The sequence below is a fragment of the Polyodon spathula genome, chromosome 5 (assembly GCF_017654505.1).
Source record: "Polyodon spathula isolate WHYD16114869_AA chromosome 5, ASM1765450v1, whole genome shotgun sequence".
NCBI lineage: Eukaryota > Metazoa > Chordata > Actinopteri > Acipenseriformes > Polyodontidae > Polyodon > Polyodon spathula.
In genome coordinates this window covers 61,217,147-61,244,174 of record NC_054538.1, presented here as the reverse complement: position 1 = coordinate 61,244,174, position 27,028 = coordinate 61,217,147, and the positions used below count along the sequence as shown (strand labels likewise).

Genomic DNA, 27,028 nt, shown 5'->3' with positions numbered 1-27,028 from the left:
ATGTAACTGCAAATAAGTCCCAGCCACTAAGTTGTTGAAACTGAAGATACCTACCTGTTTGGCTTAAAATAGCTAACCTGGACCACATCACCAGTGCTACTGTACACACACACACACACACATATATATATATATGAGAAAACGAGAAAGCACATATGTTTAATCTCACTGAAAAAAAAAAAGTCAAGTTCTTTACAGTCAATCAGACGATTTAGTTACACTACGTCGAATATGGACGTTTTCCTATTCAGCAGCAACTACAGGACTTTATTTTCAAAATTGTCTAAAAAGTACTGTCTATACACAAAGTACTTTGAAGTTAACGTTGCCAAGTAATGTTAAGCCATAATATTTTTGGAAGAGTACTTCAAATTAGTTGTTAAATAGCATCAGCATAATACAAATGTACAAACCCCAAATATCATGCAGATGCAGGCATGGGTAAATTAGTGCTTTGTAGGCTGAAAGTAGAAAACATGTTCTTAGCAAATCACTGGCCATAACCAGCACTTCTCTTGAAAGGAAACGGTCCTGGCCTGCAGACATTTAAAACTTGTCAAACCTGCTTTGTGGCAGCTCCAATATGCAGCCAGGCTGCCTCTAAGAGACAACAGCACAAGCACAGTGCTCTCGCTCTCTCTTTGCTCTTACCAACCCCTCAATTCAAGGAAGTAAACTGAACAGCTCACCTTCACAAATGGGAGTGATTTTCTAGAACCAATGGGACATACTTTAAAGAAGAAAAAAAAAAAATAAGTGAAAGCTTCCTTCTATGTACACTATCAATTTTTTGGGGGATATTTTAAGAAATAAATGTATTTATAATTTTTACACAAAGGACACTTGAACATGTGCATAACATGTTCAATGGTGAGACATTGAAACAACAACGTTAATTCAGTTTTAAATGTCCTGGTGCGTTTGGTGCATACAGTACTTGCACAATAATACACACAAAGCAATCATAAAAGTGAGAGTGTGCAAGTGTGAGTGTGCACGTGTCACTGCCTCCCTTAGAGAGGGGGAAGAGAAGCCATCTCAGGACTTCCCTGAGCTTGAGCAAGGCCAAGAGCAGAGTGTGGGGTTGAGCAGTGCTTGAAGCTACACTGGCACCACCACTAATGTGACCTTACAATTGCCTGATCAGATCTCTAAATAAAACCTGCGCCAAGTTAATCTTTCCTGTATATAACAGTACTAGTAAAAAAAAAAAAAAAAAGACGATGAAAAGAGTGTTTTGTCTGTTGCCCGGGGTCTACACAACTCATACTCTGCAGTTCACAAGATCAGTCTGAACTCTGAAAACGGAACCACGGTATTGCAGAGAACCCAATCATTTGGTTCCAGCTTCACTTTTCATAATACTGGAATTGTTTGCCGAATCCTGGAGTCTACAGCAATATGGAGCAAAAATATGTGCAGAGGTAGGGGAAGTCCTTACTTTTCCTACTGTAAGCTAGGATAAGGAAGCAGAAGTTAAGTCACTCTCCTCCAACTGGTGTTTGAAGGAGAAAACGCATGCACTGGCTAGTGTTCAAAAGTCTTCTTAATAACAAGTTTATGGAAATCTATTGGGACTCCCGAGTACCACTGTAGGGTTTGTAATTTCAGCTCTGTTTTCATCAGGGAAGGGCAGTCAAAACCTCACTGTGAACCTCAAACTGCACCAAGTTACTGATAATAGAAAAATGATTTATAAACATTTAAAAAAAGGACCATTTTAAAGTATTTCAGTTTTTAAATTAATAGGCCTGCTGTACAATGCAAACAGAGATCTATGACATTTTAATCTATGCTTTGCCAGTTCAGAATGGACCTTGATCTCATTCATTTACACAGTATGTGCTCTTTGGACTATGTAAATCACAGCCTCCTGTTTCTGACAAACATTCGCTGCCAACAGCAGTGATCCTCTTACTGGCCACACTCAGCAGTACATTTATAATAACTTTTCTTTCTTTTGTTTAAAAACTTGCACCAGCAAGGTCTTTAAAATTAGGTCACCAGACATCTGTCTACTTTTTGGAGCTGATGCTGCCTCTTGTAGAAGGAATATGGATCGACCAGTGTTTAAAAAAACAAAAAATAAAAACACCAATAAAAAGAGTCTAGCCCAGACCTCTTATGACAACTTTACAGGCAGCAAAGAAAAAACGAAAACAAATAGAATTTAATAACGAAATAACTGCATTAAAGATGCTCTTCAAAATATAAAGCAATTACTGTGCAACATGCTCTATCTTAAACTGAGCACAGCTTGAGAAAATACAGCAAATCACTTCACAGTTATAGGCCTACTTCAGAATGGGAAACTGCTGTACGTTGCACAATGACTCTTTTTGGTTGGGAATATAAAGGCACGTTTTAAAATAGATTGAACATGCTTTTTATATATAACCAATGTATTTAAATGTGTTTTGATTGTTACAACTATACCATACCATAGCAATACTCTATAACTTTACTTTCAAGAACAGTACTTCGTAAAATCGTCACCTTCAACACTACTACGCATAAAGATTAAGTAGTACAATTTAGTAGAGTATTAGAGAGATCGCAAATGGTGATCACAAGATATGAACTTTCTTTTTTAATTCACACCATGTCCCTTATGGATTCCGTAGGTTTAATGTATACAGAGTATAGATTTATGGTCACACTGGAGAAGAGATTCAAAACATGATCAACAACCACCACCAAAAAACTGAACATTTATACTTTGCAACAAATAATATGAAACTAGAGTCTGCAATGGTGTCTGCACAGTCAAGACGTGCAAGTAGTACCTACAATATCGTATATTAAATAGTACATTAATGTGTTTGTCAATTGTATTTAACAGCTAGAGTATTTCGTACAATATATTGTTTCATCTTTATTTTATTATTAAAATGCATGCATTACATAACGCGGTACGGAATGCATATACAATGCAGTAATAACACATATTTTTGAAAAAATGTTTGAAAAACATGCACTTGTAAAAATGTTTTTATTATTTTTAGAAGCAATAATCCCTTTTATCATTACATATATATAATCACACACAGTCCCCAGTGCTGTAGAACGCTGCACGCCGTCTCCAGTTTCATGTTAATTATGCTGTTGCAATTTTAGGGTCAAGCTCAGCTGACATCAAGAATTGCACAAGCCAAATAAATTCCTTAAGACACTTCCTTCCAAACTGAATGTCTCGAGTACATGCACATATTTAAAACCAGTGGTGTTGCTTAGTTTGCCGAGACACAATTGAAAAACATACGAGTTAAAAAAAAAAAAAAAAAAAAAAAGAATCTCAATGAAGAGGTTGGACTGGGAGGTCAAACCCTGCACGTTACTGTGACAGATGCAGCCCTTTCTTATGCAAACATTTTCAAAAGAACAACGCTGCTAATGAAAGACACCATCGATCATGTTGTGACATTACAATTATAAAAATCATAATCTGCAAATAAAAACTTCTACCAATTTACTGTAAGCAATGAACTCAGCTTTATTCTGTGAGTTACACAACTGCCCGTCTCCTAGGAAGACAAAGTACAGTCAAGACTGCTACAGACTGGTGAACTGCCGGAGTGTCATGAACCTATGTTGCATTTGGTTTTGCGAGTTTGACAACAGCAAAATAAAGATGTAACGCCCTATTTAAATGATACTAAGACACGCAAAAGCTGTCTTCTTATCAGGCAAAAACTTATAAACATTCAAATGAGTACACTTCTTTGACCATGTACATAACTTACCACATGAAGTTCCACCTGAGAATTAAAATGAAGCATCAGGGTCACACTTTGAAAAACAGCGCCGGGTCCATATGTCGCTGCATCGACTACTTTTAACATGCAGCCGCTTTCTTTTCCTTTGGCTGTGTGTGAGCACGGACTACTTAAACAATGGCGACAGAACGAAAAAAAAACAAACAAAAAAACCCCTCAATACACATTAACACCGAGAGCTACTGCCACTACTCACAGCGTTGCTCGTGAAAGAATACCGTATTTAAAGCTCCTCTGCTGAATTGCTTGAGCCCCAATACGCGTGGTCCGCCCCTCACTTTCCCCCACCCTCTGTGTCCAGCTCTCGCTCGCTCGCTCTCTCTCTCTCTCTCTCTCTCTCTCTCTCTCTCTCTCTCTTTCTCTCTCTCTCTCTCTCTCTCTCTCTCCTTTCTTTACTTGGCAGCTGGAGAAGCAGTTTTACAGCAAGAGAGCAAGCCAGGATACACATGCCTCTACTAACCCTAAGCAGCCAATCAGAGCAGAACTCCACCTGGGGGCTCCCGTCTCTCTGGTCATTTCCATGTGTCTTTGTCCCAAGGGACCACAAATAGGAATATAAATCTGCCTCGACTGAAAGCAATGGAGTCTGTTGAAAATCAGGCTTACTAAAACATTCTTTAAAACGACTTTTGAGCGTGTGAAGGAACTGGATAGCAACTGGGATTTTACAACACATTTGTGTCTTTAGAGTTGCAAGGGGGTTAGGAGTAGTTTGTGTCCCCAAAGCAAAGGTACAGTATATACAATGTTTGAAAGAAGGTATAACTGCAGTGCACCAAAATGAAAAAAATCTAAACAAATGTACACAAGGTTTACACCAAAAAAAAAAAAAAAGTAGGAGCAATGTGAGCAAACTGAAGCCCACCATCCTTGGGAAAAAAAACGTATTTATTTATTTATTTATTTATTTAAATTCAGATTTGTCTAAGCTGTGACATCTAACAATAATGTTTCATGGTATACTAAAATACATGCTTACAGCATGACTGACTGCCTGTCTACATTCTTCAAAGAAGGCCCAGCTGCAAAGACGTATCTTACTATGAAGCCTACTTGCAGAAGATGTTCTTGCAACAAGCTGCAGGTTACAAATACCATTTCCTGCTATACTATTACATTTTACAGGCAATACCTTCAGGTTTTTAGTATACTGACCAAGAGCTCATAAGAAAATAAGTACAAAATATACTCAAATATTAAAAAAAAGGAGGGTACTGCATCTTTAAGGAAAAAAAAAAAACCCTACGTCAGTAAAACGCCTCCTTGCATAAGCCTCAGCTGTGTACTTTAACAACTGCTTCTGTCCCTGCCTTGCACTTCCTTTTACAGCACCCTAATGAGAATGCTGGTGGCTTGTCATCATTACGAGATATTTTATCCTCACAGACAGATCTCACTCACTGGTGAGAACCAGTTAAGCAGGTAGTTCAACCTGTGCTTTACTGAAACAGAGTGGAGTGCAACAGCACTGCAGCCTTCCATGTGCTACTCAAATTCAACACACTACTCTAAATCGATAACAGAGGCTTGGCACCCGTTCTGTGTTAAAGGCTCTGCTGCGGACCTTAATCTTGGCCAGTAGAATGGTGACAGATGTTCAACCCATTTCCTGTAGTATTTCAAGGCCAAAGGGTCTGGGCAGCATGAACTCCACTAAGAATGACGGTTTCAGCCCTGCTGCCTAGGGCACACTTCTGTTGACAAAGAGAAGTAGAAAAAAAAAAAAAAGGCACACACAGATGAAAGATAAAATACAGAATAAGAAATGGGCAGTCTCTCTCTCGCTCTCAGAGAGAGCGAGAGAGAGAGAGAGAGAGAGAGAGAGAGAGAGAGAGAGAGAGAGAGAGAGAGAGAGAGACCATGTTACACATGCAAGCTGTGGGGTCAATATCTATCCAAGACTAAACTGACCATAAAATCATTCTGCCCAGATGGCAATATCCCACTCATCTCACCCCACTCCCCATGGCTCAGGTGTACACAACAAAATAACAGGCCCAGGCTGGCACAAGCTCTGTGCTCTATACTGTTGGCTTCATTGCAAGATAAGCTATGAATGGGTAAATCTTTGTATACTATCATAAATAACCAGTCAATAGAAACTAAAAAAAAAAAAAAAAAAACAAAAAAAAAAAAAAAAAAAAAACACAACATAACTAGAAGAGCTTCAAAAGTTTCTGAACCAGTAAAATAATCAATTGATATCAAACAATTCATTCACTAGACACAAGAATTACTAAGTATTTTAACACAGATTCAACTCTTTGAAGACATATGAACTGAAACTTTAAATTAACCAACCATTTGATCACAGAATGATGCAATACAAAGGTTGTACTGAAATACACGCAGAGGGGACATTTCTCTTATTGAAAGTAAGTTATTTACTACCTTACTTCAACAGATTCTTCTTTCTTCTGCAACGTCATAACAAACACCACAGTATACCATCAAAAATCAGACCTACTGCCTAAAGTAGCAAGTACAATTTTAGTTGTTGAACAAAATAAATCTAAAAGTTAAATGCGGACAAGCAGGTCACTAAAAGGTCCAATTGATCAACCTATACCCTGCCAGAATAAACTACAGCTGGATAATATTTAATCATGGTGAGAAGCTTGGCCTTATTCCTTATTCTAGCATGTGGTTTGACAGATGGCTGCTTGTCACTAGTATTAATCACTTATCATATTTCTCAAGCAACAAAACCTATTTGAAAAAAAAGCAAAACACACTTTACCAAAATAATGTTTTCACCCAAATTAACCAAAGTTAGCTGACTTGTTTTTTTCTAATTGCTTTCTTTTTCTAAAGACAACCTAATAAAACACATGTTGTGTTTTTGTTTTACTAATTTAATGCTGTTAAGAACATTAGAAAGTTTACAAATGAGAGGTGGCCATTTGGCCCATCTTGCTCATTTGGTTGTTAATAGCTTATTGATCCCAGAATCTCATAAGCAGCTTCTTGAAGGATCCCAGAGTGTCAGCTTCAACAACATTACTGGGGAGTTGGTTCCAGACCCTCATAATGCTCTGTGTAAAAAAGTGCCTCCTATTTTCTGTTCTGCATGCCCCTTTGTCTAATCTCCATTTGTGACCCCTGATCCTTGTTTCTTTTTTCAGTTCGAAAAAGTCCCTTGGTCGACATTGTCAGTACCTTTTAGACTTTTGAATGCTTGAATCAGGTCGCCGCGTAGTCTTCTTTGTTCAAGACAATAGATTCAATCATTTTAGCCTGTCTGCATATGACATGCCTTTTAAACCTAGAATAATTCTGGTCGCTCTTCTTTACACTCCTTCTAGAGCAATATCCTTTTTGTAACAAGGTGACCAGAACTGAACCCAATATAATCTAGATGAGGTCTTACTAATGCATTGTACAGTTTTAACATTACTTTCCTTGATTTAAATTCAACACTTTTCACTTTTTGCCTGCATGCAGTACCTTACACTTGTCTCTATTAAATGTCATTTACCATGTGTCTACCCAGTTCTGAATGCTGTCTAGATCATTTTGAACGACCTTTGCTGCTGCAACAGTGTTTGCCACTCCTCTTATTTTTGTGTCATCTGCAAATTTAACAAGTTTGCTTACTATACCAGAATCTAAGTCATTAATGTAGACTAGGAACAGCAGAGGACCAGTGATTACCTTGCTTCATTTTGAGGTTTCTCCTCTAATCAGTACTTTGTTGTCTCTAGTAATGAAAAAAAAAAAAAAAAAAAACCATTTGTAAGTAAGCAGCAACTCTGCTATAATGAGGTGGTTCTAAATAAAGAATTCTAGTCAACAACAGGAAATAACTCCCACAGAATAAGGGCAGAATTCTCATCAATTCCTGTACACAGTTGACAACAGCCTTTTGTTCAACACATTTAATCTGCTCTTTTCGCAATTTGTGTTGAGCTGTTAAAGTTTTAATACTGTAATGTCTTCCCGTGTCTCATACAAAGGGTACACTTACTGCTGACCTGAACAGAAGCCTGTAACATGCTAATAGTATTTTTCCAAATCCTTTATCCAGCACTGACTTTGTACAAAGACATATCCATATTATGTTCTGATATGAAAAGCCCCAACATTTGCAACAATTCCCTATACAACAAATAGTACAAAGACTACACAAGGGCACTCATTTCTTAATACAAAATAAATTACAGAGATATCCCATGCCTCCACAAACCCCACAGAATATGTAGGGGATCAACTTGACAACACTGCAGGTGACCACTCCACAGCAATTGATAGAAATTAAAAGAACGTTGACCTGGAAATCGGGCAAAACACAGACCAGTGCGCAAGGTACAGAACCTCACTGAATCAATTCTACCCAATATTACGCTTGGTATAATAAAAGGAGGGCACCTTAAAGTACATAAAAAGGGTGTCATTTTATAAAGCCATGCTGCCAATATTACAAACCCACGAAAGTGAAGCACAAGTGGTTTATTTATGAATTAGTTGATTTGATTAATTTTCCTGGTTACTCAGTGTTATATATTTTTTTGTCATTGCTGCAGCACTTTCATGTTGAAATCTCTCTCTCTCTCTCTCCCTCTCTCTCTCTCTCTCTCTCTCTCTCTCTCTCTCTCTGTTTATTAACTACTGGAGGCAATTGCAGTCTTATTATCTTACAGTAGCTGGAAGACAATAATACAGCTGTAAACTGGTAATTTATACAGGATGTGAATGTTTACTACTAATTATAATAGTATAATACTGTATAGTGTTACCCTTTTCTTGTGCATTGGCCACAGCAGGCAACCGCATTAAAAGTCTTCAAACTGGTATATTCATATTAATCTAGCAGGGATCTATTCCAAGTTGGTAATAAAGTGCTTGGGAGAACAAGCAGGGCAGGAGAGGAAAAGATTCATCTGTTACAAATCTTAAATAGCATATTAAATGGCTGTATTATAATACTGTATGGTATAGGAGGCAACCGAGTGGTTGTACTACAAACGTTTGTCAACTGGACGTAGTGGTCCTGTAGTTTTACTGCAGAGCCTCACAACCAATGAGCAGACAAAGACTGCGGGCAGATAATGCTAGGCATTTAATATGGCAATATGAAAATATTGATAATGTGAACCTAGCTTTGGTAAGCAAATGCAAAACAAAACAGTGTGTCTTCCACCTGGAAATCTCAGTATTTTTTTATTTTTTTATTTTTTAGATCCTTTCTATTTTGTGTTACAGGCACATGAATATACAATGAGCAGTCATCCTGGTGTGGAGTTTGTATTTTGCCACCTCACTCTTATCTTGCGGCTGGCTGGCTTTGCTTGCTTGCTAAGTGAATGAAGCCAGACACAGAAGCAGCTGCTTGAACCTGTGCCATACTGCATCTGGCACCCATCTATCTTTCAGCCATCTACATGTAGCTCAGGAAAAGAGCGAAAGCAGTCGCTTCGCACACTTCAGCCTTTCCAACCCAGCAGACCTTTTTCTAATCAAGCTGTTTGTTAAACTGTGCAATCATTAAAAGAGACAAACATAAAAAAACACACACAAACTACTACTAGAACTATTTCTGTCACCCTGTTAGCCACTGCTGGTAGCCTATTATTAAGTAGGCTTTGGCTTCGACATTGTGTTTAAGGTTTTTCCACTGGAGACACCCTGGTGCCTGTTGTACTCAGACAGGGAGGAGAGTCTGAAACAGTCTTTAACTGTTGTCATGGTTATTAAACAGAACCTACTAACCACCAAGGTTAGAGTTCTTTTTCTTTCAAACCACTGTTGGACCAAAACCAAGAGAATCAAAGCACTGGCCAAAGGACCGGACTCCAAAAAGACTCCTATACAATCATTCATTCAGCATGCTTTATTTCATCTGGATAGCCTCACTGGATAAAGCAGTCCTATTGCTAGTTTGACAAGCAATATGCCTGTACATAAACAGTACCCATTTTTTTTTTTTTTTTTTTTTTTTACAAAAATATAAATAAATGTCAGAATTATGATTTTCTGTGTATATGTATCACACCAAGTTAGAAGTGAAGATGAAAAAACAATTAACTGAGAAACTTGGTTGGATCAAATAGTAATTTATTGACGGTGTATGTATTTTAAAAACACCACCACCAACAATACCAAACAACTTGTGTGCAAAAGTGATGCAAATTGTATTGGAGATTTCCCTCTGCACTTCCTGCATGGAACATATTGGAAGCATTTTTCTCTGCAAGGCACCATTTAGGTGTTAATTTTAGTTAAGATGCATATATCTAAAATGTATAGTTTGTGTTCCTGCTTCTATTTTGCAATTTCCTATAAACTGTTGACTAATCCCGAGCCGTGCACCTGATTAGGGTGTTAGGTGGTTGAGCGTCTAAGGTGCATTATTCGTCGCCTTGCACACTTGAGTGTTTACAAATGTTTCCTAAAGGAGTCCTGCCAAGGGTTCCTGCTTCTGTTAGCTGCTGGCACTAGATTTTCCGTTGCCCAACTGGGTGGACGGTTCAGTTGTAACGTTTAAAAATTATGTGATACACGACAACCTGTAATAAATGAGGGGCATCGTTCCGAAACCCCTGTTTTACATGTCGTACAATATCGTTTAAACAATTTTGTTAAGAAATATCTAAATAGATTTCAACTAATAGTCACAAGCGTAGTCCGAATCTAAGGATTACATAGTGCAACATATTTTGTTCACAAAAAACCTTTATTTTAACCGGTTCTTTGGCCAAAAAAAGAAAAAATATCTATTTTTATAATATAATATATATATATATATATATATATATATATATATATATATATATATATTATAAATATCAGCTCAGCAGCTCTTTATTAAACTATTAAATTTCCATGTCACAGACATGGTTGGTTGAGAGATATCTTGTCCGAATTTAAAACAAAAGACTTACCCTTAGGACAATATCATCATCAAGTTCACTTCAAAAAAGAAGAGACAGGAACCCACAAAGTAAGTTAAGCTTACTTTCCACTCGTGAATATAAAGTAATCGTTATTTCAGCTCGAAGAATGATCATAATGATCAGAGGCTTAATGACTGTGATGGGCGCTTAGGGCCAGATTGAAAGCTAAATTTGGCCGGAGGCCACGCCCGATGGCTACTTGCATGAGGCCGGCAGGAAAAACATGAATGGTTACATGCATCCCTGTGCCGCAGATAGGAAGTGGCTATGGGCCACCTCCCCCGAAAAAAAACAGGTTGCCAAATCATAGAGGGAAAATAACAATAAATGATTAAAGCACCTCACAGCTGCACACTGCCACCTACCCCACAAATACTGAAAAGTTGATAAAAATGAGCAGCTGAGACACGGCCCATCCTCTCCAGCCCGACCATGCACCCCGCAGAACTAAATACGAACCGCTCAGCACTCTACTCATATTTGTAATTTTTTAGGGGGAAACCTCAGGGAATCCATGACTGAGGGCAGCCCTTCCTTCAGGCTCTAAGCGGTCGACTCCCATTTCGGCTTCCCAGCACTTGACTGAATGTCCGAAACAAAGGCAACGACATGGGAGAATAACACACAGAGCCTTTATGCACGTGCTGATGATGTGTTGGTTAGGGGCGGATTCTCCTTGCAGAAAAGCAACCAAGTTTACAATTCTGCAGATCATCATTACTGAAATTCGCCTCAGAGTTTCTTCGCTTCAGATCTTTTTAACTAATAATAATATTATTAGTATAACCACTACTACTAATAATAATACATAATACTACTGCCACTACTACTACAACTACTACTACTAATCTTTTAAATTCATAATTAACAAGAACGTCTGGTTGGTAATGCTATTGTTCTAACCGAATGATCAAGTTTTAATGGAGAGGTTCTGCAGCTGGTCAAAGTTTAGTCGCAGGTGAATCACAGTGCATTGCCTGAACACGGTGCAGAAGGCTTAATGTTTGTGACAATTATAAACACAAAATATTCTGTTAGTTTCATTTTTGGAATTGATTACATTTCAAACGGTTACTGGCTTCATTAAAATAAACAGACAATTGAAATGGTTATGCTCCCGCCCTGAATAGAAATCGACTTCCAAGTATGTTTTTAAGCTAGCAGTAATTCAATTGTTTCACTTTTGTGTAATGATCATTTTAATGTGATCCAAGGTACACATTTTATTTGTTGACTGATTACCTATTTCTACTTCCAAACTGATTTTTTGTGTATGTTGAATGTTAGGATTGATGCAAGATACTACATTAATCTTTCAAGCTAAGCGTGGTACAATCAGTAACTGGAGTGCCTACGTTGTCCCATTAATCCCTGGGGCTATGTACAGCGATGTCCTCACCATTCAAAGGGTCACCAGCTGCCACCGACATATTTTGTATAAAAATTGCAATCCATGTTTTCACACACATTTTATTTTTTATTATTATTATTATTATTATTATTATTTATTATTATTATTATTATTATTATTATTATTATATAAAAACATACCAACATTAAACAAACTGAAATGGCATTACTTTTTAAATTAAAATTATAAAGATAGAAAATAATCAATGGATCAAAAGTGGGCCACATTTACTTCACAGTCGGTATTTAAATATTTCATAAAAAACAGTACAACCACTTTTACAGTCACCGTGTTTCAGAGCTGGTTCAGGGTTATTGATTCAGATATACTATATTAAAAGGCGCTTCAGAAGTTTAAAGATAGTCTCTTAAATGACTCAACTTCCTTTTAAATGTCTGTTGAAACTGTTCATAGTTTCCACTCTTGGTTTCAACATGTTTTGTGAATAAAAAAAAAAAAAAAACTAAAAAAAAACTAAAAAAACTTTTCCCTGTTCATTTAGGCCAACTGTAGTTTTTATATTGGGAATAAGGTTTGTTGGGGGAGGAGGGGCAACATATTTTTCATTGTCTCACACACCCTTTTTATTGTATTTTATATACTTTTTTTTGTGTGTGAGTTACAATGTATTTTTCTAGAAGTCGTAATTACTGTTAAAAATCCACTCAAATGTAATTTTTATTCCACTTATTTCAAATTAAACATGTTAAACATTGGCACTAAATATCAAAGTCGGTGCTTTTGATATTATTATGATACATTCTGAAACTACAACACACAAAGTACACTAGCTAAAAAGCACCACAACAGTAACTCTGCAGTTAAAATGGCTGTATAACACTGCATTTCTAGTTGGAAACCAAATGATCTCAGCCTGTATTGTTGTAATTTGATATCTGCTATTAGTGATCACTTCTGCTTCTGACTCAGTTAGAACATGCTGTCGTGATCATCAAGGCTAAGGAGTAGCAAACAAAGCTGTCTACTACTGTAGCAATGAGAGTCCTATCCTTAGCCACATTTGTTTTTTAGCCTGCCCAGAGCTAAATAATGCGGACTGCTGTACTCTTAACATAAATACAGAACACGGTAAAAGTGCCATTTGTATTTCTGAACACAACAGGAAATCAAACGTTCTCTTTGTTTTGGAGTCAATCAGTTAAAAGCAGCATTAAATGATGACTAAGGCTGTCCAAATTCCTTGACTAAAAGACCCATATCCATGTCCAAAGGGCTCTGAAAGAGCCATAAGAAACAAAAACAAAAAACAACAAAGAAAAAAAAGCTTTACTGCATTGCACACCTCTCCAGTATTTTTGCTCTAATTAAACAGGTTAAAACGCTTACACAACATAATTTGTTTTTTGCATTTTGACTTTCTTCTACAAAGAAATTTCCAGCCTTCACCGCGAAATCAAGAGAGCCATTACTGTGATGCTCAATGAGCCATCCACTGGACAGCCCTGCTCCAGAGCAAATAAACACCAAAGCACTCTTCACAAGGTAGCGCTGTCCTGGCTGCTCTTGGTTGCTCTTGGTTGCCCTGCAATGCAAGCTCCCGTGCACTGTAGTCTCCTCCCTCTGTTGTGTGTGCAGGACAGTCCCTCCCCACAGCCTCATGCTGGAGGACTGATCCCCTCTAGCCCCTCCTACCCTTGCATACTGTGTCCTCTGTTCTGGGCTCCCTCCCCAGCAGCCTTTGAGGATGATCCAGCAGAAAGGAAGTGAAAGGCTTTGGCCAGCAGCTGTTATTACTGCTTTCTTCCTGGTCACAACAACAAAAAAAAAGCTCTATTTTCCACCTCACTCTGTTTTGTCCACGTTGATAGTGTTCTAGAAATAAATAACTTCCCCCTACAGTACTTACAGTATTGTAAAGTTAATATTCCGCTTCATCAGTTAATGCAGCTTCTCTTACAAAATATAACAACTGTAACCAGTAATGATAAGTTAAGGTACAGAATATGTTCATTTTTATTTTGAGTAAAAAGTGCTACAAAATAAGCAAATAAACATATATATATATAATGCAAATGATAATTAAATGCCCCAAAAAGTCAGAAGCCGAAAAGTACTTTATGTTTAATTAAAAGCTTAAACCTTGTGTAAACCATTTACCGTTTAAATTAAACACATTTTCAATAACTTAATTATTTAAAATTTTACATTAAAAAATGTATTTAATTACAGCAGGTTTACAGTGTAAAGATACTAGAATTCACAAACAGATGTATTTAAATGATGATGATTCTCATGAAACAGTAAAAGTACTATGCAGTTTACTTTTCTAACATTTACAGCCTCAATGATTATCCTGTACTATGTAAAACTGTATATACAAGTCACTTTCAAACCTGATAGACACGACAGCAAATCTGAACCATGAACAGCAGATACTTTGCAGGTGATGCTGCATCCCAAATTTTGTCAGAGTACTGATGTTTCAAGAGAAATGGCAGCGACAGATTCCCTGGGATCAGTGTGCCCGCGATGGGTCAACACCCTCTTGTGTTAGAGCATGTTACAAAATGGGTGCATCTCCTTCGCAGCTGCTGTGATTGAAATGAATGGCATACTGTGGGAACAGAAAAAAACAACAAGCACAAGCCTCACAACATAAACAACATAAAGTAAAGGTAATGTGTTACTTGTAAACACTCCAGGGTGTTCTGCTAGCCTTCAAAAAAAATCAAAACATGCACGAAATTGTCCATTTAAGGATTAAGACACACTGCAGTTCATTTTAAACTAAATAAACTAACATACACAAAGGGCAACTCACGAGAAAAGGTACATTTCTATTTGGTGGTTTTGAAGCAAGAATCTGTTAAAATGTTCCACACTGCAGCTCAGTATTTTATCAAAGATGCATCAAGGCTCATTATATATTGTATATACAGTGCCTACAGAAAGTCTACACCCCCTTTCAATTTTTTCACCTTTTGTTGCCTTGTAGCCTGGAATTAAAAAGCATTAAATAGTTTTTTTTTTTTTTTTTTTTTTTAATTTATCTACACACCCTATCCCACAACTTCCTAGTGAAAAAAAATATTATAAAAATTTGTACAAAATTAATTAAAAATAAATACTGAAATAGCTTGGTTGGATAAGTGTCCACCCCCCTTGTAATAGTAATCCTAAATTAGCTCAAGTGTAACCAATCGTCTTCAAAATCACACATCAAGTTAAGTGGCCTCCATCTGTGTTAAACTGTAGTGATTCACATGATTTCAGGATAAATTCAGCAGTTCCTGTAGCAAAGACTTTCAAAGCAAAGACTCAACCATGAGCACCAAGGCGCTTTCAAAAGAACTCCGTGTCACAGTTGTTGAAAGGCACAGATCAGGGGATGGGTATAAAAAAATATCAAAGACCTTTAATATCCCTTGGAGCACGGTCAAGACGACTATTAAGAAGTGGAAGGTGTATGGTACCACCAAGACCCTGCCTAGATCAGGCCATCCCTCAAAACTGAATGACCGAACAAGAAGGAGACTGATCAGAGAGGCTACCAAGAGGCCAATGGCAACTTTGCAAGAGCTACAGGCTTTTATGGCATAAATGTACATGTGACAACAATATCCTAAGCACTCCACAAATCTGGCCTATATGGTAGGGTGGCAAGAAGGAAGCCATTACTCAAGAAAGTCCACTTTGACTCCTGTTTGAAGTATGCAAAAAAACACTCAGGAGATTATGTAGCCATGTGGCAAAAAGTTTTGTGGTCTGATGAAACTAAAATGAAACTTTTTGGCCTAAATACAAAGTGTTATGTTTGGCGCAAACCCAACACAGTGCATCACCCAAAGAACACCATCCCTACTGTGAAGCATGGTGGTGTCAGTATCATGTTATGGGGATGTTTCTCATCAGCAGGAACTGGGGCACTTGTCAGGATAGAAGGGGAAATGAATGGAGCAAAGTACAAAGAAGTCCTTAAGGAAAACCTGCTGCCCTCTGCAAGAAAGCTGAAACTGAGAAGGAAGTTCACCTTTCAGCATGACAACGACCCAAAACACACTGCCAAAGCTACACTGGTGTGGCTAAGGAACAAAAAGGTAAATATCCTTGAGTGGCCCAGACAGAGCCCCGACCTAAATCCAATCGAAAATCTGTGGCATGACTTGAAGATTGCTGTCCATCAACACTCCCCAAGGAACTTGACAGAGCTTGAACAGTTTTGTCAATAAGAATTCAAACATTGCCAAATCTAGGTGTGCAAAGTTGGTAGAGACCTATCCGAACAGATTCACAGCTGTAACTGCTGCCAAAGGTGCTTCCACCACGTATTAACTCATGGGGGTGGAGACTTATCCAATTATGACCTTTCAGTTTTGTATTTTTAATATACAACTTTTTTCCCCTTAACAGTGTGGAGTATGGTGTGTAGATAAGTGGGAAAAAAATCCTCACTTAAATGCATGAAACTCTGAGGCACTGACATAACAAAATGTGAAAAAACTTTAAGGGGGTGTAGACTTTCTATAGGCACTGTATATGTATGTGTGTGTGTGTATATATATATAAGACATTCAGGCTGCATTCTGAAATAGACATTGACAGACACTATATTAAACATTAGACTGACTGCCCTGTAATAAGGGTGGAGTATACTTTACTACACACCACTGAAGTAATTAGGGGCAGGAGGCTCGCCAATTTCTAAAGAATGTCCTCTTTCTTCTTACTTGTTGTTGCCTGAAAAAATAAAGCACTTTTTATTAAAGCGGGAACAAAAGTTGGAACCACACAAGGCTGTCTCTGAAATAGCTGGCTATACGAGGAAGGACAGCTGTTCATAAACAGGATCCACAATAAGTTCAGTTCAGAGCCAGAGAGCAAGGGACTTAACCAGGCAACGATAAAACCAACCTTTAACCCATTAGCACCTGTTAAATTACAGAAATGTATTTTACTTAGTGGTTTTTGTACTTGGAACTGTGTTTTTGGTAAATTATTTTTTGGAAAGAGCTTATTTTCATTTAGCTTGCATAAATAAGATCAAAAGTTAAATCCAGGTGACTTTTTTATTTTTTGGTTTTGTTTGTTTTACTGCTCTTGGTGAAACAAATAAGTAATGCCTACCGCACACTAATCCTCTTCTTTTCTTGCTAAATTGTCACATAATTATCTAACTATGTTCTATGCTTACTAAATCCCAGACTCAAAAGTGGTCTGGTCGTGTGTACAAATCAGACTGACAATTTGCACTGTGTATAACTGAAAAATATTGATAAAAACGGGAAATGAAAGAAAAAGTGTGTGCAAAGACCACAGTGGAAGCAGCTTTATTTAATTTATTTCAATATATTATACAGTGATTCGACACTAAACTAGAAACACTGTTAAACTGTAAATAGTGAGGCTTAAATTCTGGTGGGATACACAACCATTTTTCAATCATAACTGGTTTACTGTATGTGTAGTACTTGAAGCTTTTAATTGGAAGAACACGATTTAGAAATATTATTTTTTAAATTTTTTTAAACCGATAAACCAGGGTTTTGGCAATATATATATATTAAATAATGATTTTTTTTTTCACTATTCTCTTTCTCCATAAAGAAAACAGCTTTCAGAAGACAGGCAGTGTGCAAAGACTTTGCTATGACCAACCATCAATTTTTGTGGGCCCACGTAATAGAATACACTCGTTCAAGTGAGTTGTGACTGGAGTGAGCTGAAAAAAACAAAACAAAAACAACAGTTTTGTAAGATTATTTTTGTTATTGTTTAGAACCAATACAATTCAGAACTAGTAATTATTTTAAAGTTAGGTTAACATTCAGATTTACAAAATGCATAATTCATGTAAAATAGTCGATTTATCAAATTAAAATAATACAATTAAAAGGCTAACAAGTAAATTTGTTAAACTCTCCTATTAGCATTAAGCTTGCTTTGCAGTTGTCTATTCGTGTTTGCCTTCTAATTGTTTGTTATTTCAGGTCTTGTATTCAATAAGCTTTTTTGATAAACCACAAAGCCAGTTAAGAAGGTGGAAAACAAAGCGTACAACATGTGGGCTGCAATAATAAAACGGTAAGACTGTAATCTGTCTGCAGCCAGCTGAATTATTGATATAACAGTTATTTCTTCACCACATCCGAACCTCAACATCACAGTGTGAGAGACATGTCGGCGGTAATGGGGCATAAAACAAAATCTGTTACTTCCCACAAATCTCAGATTCAAAATGCATCCACAGTCCTACATTGCCTGAATCCTAAATGTGGACAACCCTCACTTCAACACAGTGAGTTAACCTTTGCATATGTATTTGCAACGTGTACACGCAATTTATTATAGAAGCTGAAAATGTACCTGTTTTTAATAACTGAAAATAAAAAAAAACGTGAGAAAAAAACTGAACTCAACAGAAAATTTAAAACTGAAAAATTCAAGCCCTATGCATGTGTCTGCAGTATAAAGTCATCTTTTTATAAAGCTGCTCATTTTGAAACATTAACCATTTGCAGACCTGGACCTGGAGGAGCCCCTCCCAAACAAGCACCTCCTATCACACTATTAAGGTCTGTCTTGCCCATCTAGACTGAAAGTGGGAATGTGTTTTATATTACAACAATACATATCAGGGATGCTATTTGCATAAGAAATTAATCAGTCAAGGGAGTGAGGAAAAGCTATATTTATTTTGGTTGCTATCATTCCCTGGGCAGCAATGGGTTAATGTTCTCTCTATGATGCCCCTCACTAAAGGAGGAGGGGGCCCCCCCGGGGGGGTAGGGGAGGCTCCTCATGACGAAGTATTCTTTCTAATGGCTAGCAATTCTCTGCTGGAAATATATGAAACATGTTTACTGCTTCTGAAATCATTAATAATTCAGCTAAACAGTTCCTTGCATAAACGTAAAGCTAAGTGCCAGAATACCGTCCTTAGAGCTTTAGCCGTTAACTGATTTTTTTCCTTTGTTGCCAACAACCAGAAATGTATTTTTTAGGATGCTTCTTACAGTAAAGGGTCTGTGTATTTGTGGTGCTTAGAAGGCGTCACTATCATTTATGTGAATTGGTTCGTTCACAAGCTGATAAGAGCAGATGCTTAATTCAGGTGGCTGCAAATGCAGATGTTACTGTACATGGTTCCAACAGCATTCATAACATTACATAGTCCATTTACAAACAAAAAGGGTAGACAGCAGCCAATTTCCTCTCTAAGCAGGGGCAGGCGGAAAATAATTCAAGTTTAATGTGTGTCCTTAAAATTTTGTTTTGTATTTACTCATTTTTAAGGATAATAATAGGGTGGGTGAACAGAGCGTGATCGGGTTCATCCCCTACGAGTGTGTATCGTCAATTCAGCAGTTTATCACAGTTTATATATCATTATTATTTGTTTTAATATATAACTTTGTCTGCTACACGTCTATCCTAAAATATTTAAGTATGTTTGTGTGTCTTTTTGTTTAACACAGCTCTAAAGTCGCTACAAATCATAAAAGACAATGAAACCTGTTATATTAATAGTATAATACTTTCTTCAAATATAGTATAAAATCTCACAATTTTCTAAGTGTTTATTGTAGAACAGTTTGTTTTAAAGACAAGCATCAGTAAATTTTGTGCCTTAGCAGCTGCATCGTGTCTGTAGCACCGCCACTTTCAATAGCTGCCTCCTTATTTCGACAAAGCCACAGGGTCCAGATCATATCACACATACAAAATACATTAAAATAAAACGTCATACCCTTTAACTTTCTGTAGACCTGACTGGCACTAATAAGATGACACAACATGCGCCAATTACTAAAACTGAAGTCAGTACTATAAGGTACAGTACTGAGAATTTTCAGTTAAAATACCACACTGATGGTCTCTTGCATGCTTTCTTCCAGTGGCAGCTTAGAGCAAAACCTGTATTAATGGTTACCTGAACTGAATTATGTGAAATCTTATACACAGAACCTCAAAATTCAGCCCTAAATGGGCATTAATTTACCAAAAGCAAGTTTTGCCCTTCAGCACAGGCTTATGGACACACAGCACTTCCTGCAATGGCTTTAAAGTCCATGGTTTTGGGTAGAGTCTGACATTTATCATGAGGATTTCAGAGGCCAAATCCAGGCTTTATTGACACTTACACTTTGTTTAAATGTCCAAAAAAAAAAAAAACTTTTCTCAAATATGAACGCTCCAAAAAAAGAAAATGTAGCCCAGGGCCTGCAATCCAGGACCAGGGCCGGCCTTTACATACATATGAACGCAAAGCAGACTTTGGGCCGCCTTTTTGGATCACTTTACCAGTTTGATTATGTAGCTCAGTAGCAGTGATCCTAGGAATCTGTTTGCTGTGGAATAACAAGGAAAAACGCAGATTTTCTATGATGTTGGAGATTTTTTTGTTTTACATTTTGTGAGGGGCAAAACAAGCAAGGCTTTTTTTTGTTTGTTTGATAATAACCAAATCAATGCATGTACCATATATAAACATTAGCACAGGCAACTTTGCTTTAAATTCACATAAACATATCTGTCTAACTGCTTGTTTGCTTTATTGATTGACACTGGAAAGCTTGTAACTTGCTTAGAATTTGAAAGTGTAACAATTTGTTTTTCCACTGTAGTATTTCAATGCCTGTTACTGTGATTATTATTATTCTAATTGTAAATGGAATAAATGTTAAATAAGAGTCTATATTTGTACAAACTGCTTCCAGGTGAAACCAGTTATTGAATAGATAATTATTATTTAATGCTGTGTGTTTCCTTAGGAGGGAGCAGTAGTATTAGGTGGTCAGTTGTGAGCTGGTCTTGTGAATGTCAGTCATTGTGTACAACCTGTTAGTCATTTGCAATCTGAGTGAAGTATCCATTATGAAAATATATATTTATACTTGTGAACACTAGCAAGTTGCTGTTACCTGCATTCTAAATACCTCAGTGCTCTTGAGAGAATAATGTGCTTGTGGGTGGGGGGGAAGTTCAGACTTTTTTTTTTGTATGTACCATAAAATTGCTATTGTGCTGCATTGAAATATATATATAAAAAAAAAAAAAACACATCTGCTACAAAATCAAGGATTACTGTATATTCTGGTAGCTCTTCCATTCTGAGTGCAGGGTATCGTTCCATTTAAAAAAAACAAAAAAAACACTTTGCCACATTTTAGGCCTGCTTTTCAGTCACATATGTGAACATGCAAAGACGCCTTGAACCGCAAATGTGAACAGGGTTGCAGACCTAAAAATGCGATGACACAGAGGCAGCCCAGGGCCAGCACCGTAGTTTGAACGGGGTCCAAGTATGTAAACCTCGTAATACAGTACCTTGATACAGTGAGCGTTCTCGGAATTATTCAGGTATTCCTTTATGTAATAAAATTACCGAAGCATTTATACATTTCTGATATCATGCGCTTGCAGCAGTCGGACAAGTTTTATCCACAGTTTTTACTCCAGCTTACTCCCCTGAATAAATCAATGCCTTTTATAATTCTGCAAGAGAAGGGTGTTTTCTTACCCCACCTGTTGTATGACAGTTCTCAACACAGTGCAGCCTAAGGGAACAAGGACCTTGAAAAGCATCTCTGGGTTCTAGTATATACATCATCAAAATAATTTTGGCAATGTGGTGAGGCAGGTGGTGACTAACTAATGCCCTAGTTAGTCACCACCTAGAACACAGTGTGCAGTTTTGGTTGCCTCACTACCGGAGAAGGTGAACTACTGTAGGATGATCCCAGGACTTAATGACAGAGAAACAAGATAGGAAAGAGTGGACTTGATAGAAGTCTTTAAAATCATTAATGGTATATAAAGTTAACCCAAGACACTACAAATTTAGCACTGAGAGAAGAGTAAGAGGGCATACATGGAAGCTGAGTAAAAGTAAATTTAGAACAGAAGGTAAGAAACACTTTCTTTTTCACAGTGTTATAAACGCATGGTTACCAGGTGACATAGAAAAAAAAGACTAGATTCTGTGCTTTTACTCTGCCGAGTCTTGATCGGCAGAATGACCTTTTCTTGTTCTTCTGGATGAGGTCCTACTACAAGTGACTCTGCGGCGGCAGTTGTTGACCCCCTATTCTCTGTAAGTTGCTTTGGATAAAAGTCTGTTGAATGACTAATTCATAATAAAAACAACAGTAATGTTCTTATGTTCTAATGTCGTACTCTTACAGAAATACAGTTCAGTATTTGTCATGGGCTATTAAGTGTATTTTTCAAATTAAGTTAGAAATGAAACTATTGTAAAGCGTCACTTCTTTTTTTTTTTTTTTTTCTTTTTTTAAAAAAGCCAAATGATCTCTTAACACCTCCTATCATATGAAAGTCTCTTACAACTGGGTTTTTTTGCCTAGAAGTCCACCGGCCTACAACCACAAAAAATAAGTTGTATAATCTTTCTCAAAAAATAAAGCATAACATTTATTTGTACATCGTTATTTTTTGTTGCTGTAAATTGTCCTTTAAACAAGTCTTAGCTGGGAACAATCAATTTGCGTAGCTTTATAAATTAAACACCACCCAACTGCAATAACAAGATACAATACATTCACATCCCAGTGATTTAATTATCAGGCCTCATTAAAGATACAAGACTGAAGGTCAAAGTCCACCGAACAGGGATAGCACAAGAAATGACAAAATGGGTCAAGCCGGCCCTTGGGGTGAGGAAGGAGTTCAGGCTCCACGGTGACTCAATGCAAAAATGCCCAGTGCCACATTTGATTAATTGTGAGAGTTTTTGTAATATTGACCTCACCCCAAGACCTCCAAAGTCATTTGAATCAAACTGGATCATATTACTCTCAAAAAGGGTATAGTGCTGTCAAAAGGATAGTATATATTTTACATTTATAGTGTGTCTCGGTTGCAGAAATACTGGCACATGCTTTTCACTCACAGCGAGCAGAGACGACCATAAGATATGCATTTTAGCATGTTTGTGATTTGTAGGAAACACTGATATTTTTCTCCCCAAAAGAGCTTCTGCTGTGATGACTCACATCTCGCAGCAGGTCACAAACAACTGGTTGTTGCTCTTCCTCTTTTAAAACGTATGCTGGCAAGCTTGCATTGACTGGCGCAGGCTTCAGGTCTCTGGTCTATGTGAATGTGGCTGCACGGCATGCTCTCTAACAAATTAAGGTTCTAGATCATGAACACATAGTTTTTGTCACTCTCTGTGGTCCTCTGAAGCATGGTTAGAGTAGATCAATGATAAGTTTTCCACAACACCTGAACCAGGAATCAGCTCATCTGCTGATGCAATGATTTGCTTTGGTTGAATGCTCCATTGTTGAGTCTACTTGGTGGGGAGATTCAGCCTAGTCCCACCGTGGCCTTAATGTAGAAGAAAGGCAAATTTTGAACATGCAAGTAAAAATCCTGAGTGGCATACTACATTCACTAAACGTACAACTGTATGGAATTGTTCAGTTTTAGAATGATCTTGCAAAAATCGCAGTCATTTAGTTTATTGATGCATTGTAACCACTAAACAAAGGGGGAAAAAAGAAATAGGAATTTAAACACTAAATAAAGTCTGTTTTTTCAACATTTAATTAAATTTATTAAAACACAGATTTCCAGTCTATGTAGAAGTATGTACAAATGTGTTGCCATGTGAGGTAGACATCACGTCTTTCTGTCACAGTCCAGGGGAGTGCAAATGTTAACATGCTCATCATACAGTACAGGATACTGTAAGCTTTTCTGTAACAGGAGAACAGTTGTACTATAATTATAACTGGCTCCAGAAGTTGGAGACACAACTTTGGGGTTGCAGCCAACAAAAGCGTCAAAATTGGCTCATTATACTGTACTGCTGTTTTAATTTCAAGGCTGTTCCAACAGCAGACCAGTTGTGCATGGAGTTTAAAAATCTGAAAGCATGACCAAGCTCTGGTTTTCTATATAAAGAAACACCACATGATCAAATGTGATCATTTCTGATACTGCAAGCTGCAGTAATTCCCTTTGCTTTGGAAACTCCCTGAAACAAGCTCAGTTCTTGATTGCCAGTAATAATAATAATAAAAAAAAAAAGTTAAGAGAACTCAGTATTGTCACAGCCTGAACAGTAAATTATAGTGGTTTACTTATTAGTTTCTTTATAATAAATTCCCCAAGGTTTGCAGAAGAGATTTATTTTACAGATTTTCACCTAAAATGTGTCTTACTCAAGAATGTGATAATACATTTGCAGAATAAAGGCCACTACCAAAACCACAACTGTAAACCAAAAAATGACAAGTATGATGATGCTAACCACTCAATTAAACTTAGGTCACATAACTGTAATCATAAAGCAGATAAACCACACAAGGATGTTGAACTTGTATACAGGGCAATGATTCAGTCCCTGACTCCATAGACTGTTCAATCAATGTTCTACATACTGCGCACCACCCCACCCCCAGAACATTACGCACATTTGCTTTGGACCACGTTTTTTTCTGTTCCATTTTAGACTTTTCATTTGAAAAACAACAGTAAACCATTTCCTTAGTTATATTATGTTCTAGTCCTGTACTACTACTTTTTTTTAATTGAATTTTGTTATTCTTGTAAAGTTCTAATTGGCAGTTCAAAAAGCAGGGACCCATTTAAAATTGTATAGTGTGAAGAACTCAGAAACAGCATTCATAAAAGCTGGCTAGGTGGCATCTACTAAAAAAATAAAATAAAAAAGGGGATATAAGATTGCTGGTGTTTCTAACAACATGCACCCACCACCTGTTGTATGGTTAACCCTCTGTCTTGCATGGCATCCTATAAACCAGATCTCACAGTAGCTAATCAATTCTTATAAAGTTATTGTTAAGATCCTTTTGGTGGTCCTCAAAGAGGTGCTGGCGAAGCCAGGCCATGGTGCCCGCGGCAGCTGTTCTTAAATTATGGGTCGTGAACACATTTCTGGCGGGTCGTAGCGTGGGAAAATAAATAAAGCTTTAAACACGTTTTCCAACAAAAGCGTCACAACAGTCTGTTGACAGCGCTGCTCACTTATGCTGTGCTTGTACCTACTCGAATTTTTTTATTTTTTCCTGAAGGGCTTCTGCGATACGATCAACCAATTGAATATCTGCATTGTCTCTGCGGTAGCCCAATCCTAAATTAGCTGGATGACACATAAACTATGTCTGTTTTAGTTGCAGGTACTGACACAGGTACCAATAGGAGAGTCAAGTTTTACGCAGCTGGACAATCATAAGCAAGCAGAGGATTTACACGGTATTCTGCATGAAAATCTGAAGCTCTAACAGCTGTCCAATCATTCATGAGCAGAGGCAGGGTGTTAATATGCCGGGTAAGCACTGAATTTCGCCGACTGTTATTGAGAAAAATAATACATTTCAGTATTTAGAATTTAATTTTCTCTCTATATATATATTTAAATTTCAACAGACAAGGGAAAGACCGTAGTATATTTAATTACGAATCCACATCCTCTGAATAATTGTACTGGAGATGACGATCTTTTAAACAGAGTAGTGTTGGCAAATTTGCCAAACTGAAACAAAGCGAGACTGTATATATCCTCTTTTATATTTTAGTTTATTAATGGTTATCTGTGTAAACATGCTATTCAAAAATATTTGCATTGCATATTTTATATAAATTATTTAAAAAATAAGCGGAGCACGCACAATTACTTCCTGAGACTTCTTATCACTGTGAGCCAAGAATAAACCCCTATTTTGGGGAGGGGTTTTGTTTTGCAAAACCATTAATAACATTATGCTTATACATGTATTATGACATATGATATACATTTTACTGAGTTAAATAAATATATATATATATATATATATATATATATATATATATATATATATATATATATATATATATATATATAAACATATATATACATATATCACAATAAAAACATTGCAAGATTGATGTAGCATTGCTGTAATCAGCATAAACCACCCATGGTGTAATAAACTCAGGTACAGGTTTTATAAAGCGTTTGATATATTAATTGTGTCCAATTAAAGTCAGATGTTAATAAAGACCCTCCTCATTAAGGTGATATTTGGAGAAGGGGGAAAAGGTGGTGCAGTGAGCAAGGTGAAAAGAGCATAGTGACCTGCGCTCAGACCCCTCCCATTGACAGCATTTCATATCCCAAATTCAGAGGCATTGGTTGTGTATGCTTTTACAGGTAGTCTAAAAAATGAAGTGAAAGATTCAGTTTGCATGTAGGCTTAACTTCTCCTTCATCCACTCACAGACAAGCTTGAGGCATGCTCACAAGACAGTGTGGAGAAGCTCACACTGGATCTTCAGCAGTCTCCAGTTCTGCCAACCAAACATTTTCCACAAAAATGAAAAAAAAAAAAAAAACATTATATAATGAAAAAAAGGCCTCCCATTGCATAGTAGTTTGATCAATTCCTGATTTTACTATGAATCTAATGAGACACCTGAGACATATTTATACACTGCGGCTAATCAAGCACATATTAAAACCTGGAATGGGTGAAACTGCTCTGCAATAGGAGTCTTATTTCCATCCCTACTTGTATATATTTGTGTAAAGTTATTGTTGTTACTGGCTTTGAAAGTCATTCGGTTGACAAGCCTTCTTTTGTAACCGGATTGGGGCATTTGTGTTAATTATTGTAATATTATATTTCGTGCATGTTCAGATTTAAAACCATAATACACTAAAACCTGTATTCATGGTTTCCCAGATCTTATGAATCACTAAATCCAAGAATAGAAAAACATGAGGGTTGCCAGATTGATGTGTTTTTTTTTTTTTTTTTTTTTTTTTTTTTTACAACAGAATCAGGTCATACTGCTTAATTTTATACCATTTTACCTGCAGTAGTGATAATACTCTCTAGGTAGGATTCTGTAGTTTTTAAATATTTTCTACACTTTTGAATTTACCAATATATAGCAACACTCTCTGCAAAAAGTCCTTAAAATATTACAGCATTCATATTTGTGGCAGCTTAAGCACC

The 27,028-nt window shown here is 37.0% G+C and overlaps 1 protein-coding gene across 5 annotated transcripts in view; it reads right to left on the bottom strand.

Annotated features, from left to right (window-relative positions):
• sertad2b (SERTA domain containing 2b) overlaps positions 1-27,028 on the bottom strand; it is a 41,724-nt gene that overhangs the window by 9,921 nt on the left and 4,775 nt on the right. Inside the window, exons 2-4 of one of the 5 annotated variants that reach the window (XM_041250916.1) lie at positions 17,697-17,760; positions 16,707-16,778; positions 14,435-14,655 (exon numbers count right to left, since the gene is read on the bottom strand). The exons of 1 other annotated variant lie outside the window; for it this stretch is intronic. In XM_041250916.1, coding sequence (XP_041106850.1) covers positions 14,435-14,496 — 62 coding nt within the window. In that variant the 5' untranslated portion in view covers positions 14,497-14,655; positions 16,707-16,778; positions 17,697-17,760. Of the gene's footprint in view, positions 1-3,743; positions 4,058-14,434; positions 15,033-16,706; positions 16,779-17,696; positions 17,761-27,028 lie in introns of those variants that run through there. 3 more of the 5 variants (XM_041250918.1, XM_041250917.1, XM_041250922.1) reach the window with 3 other exon arrangements.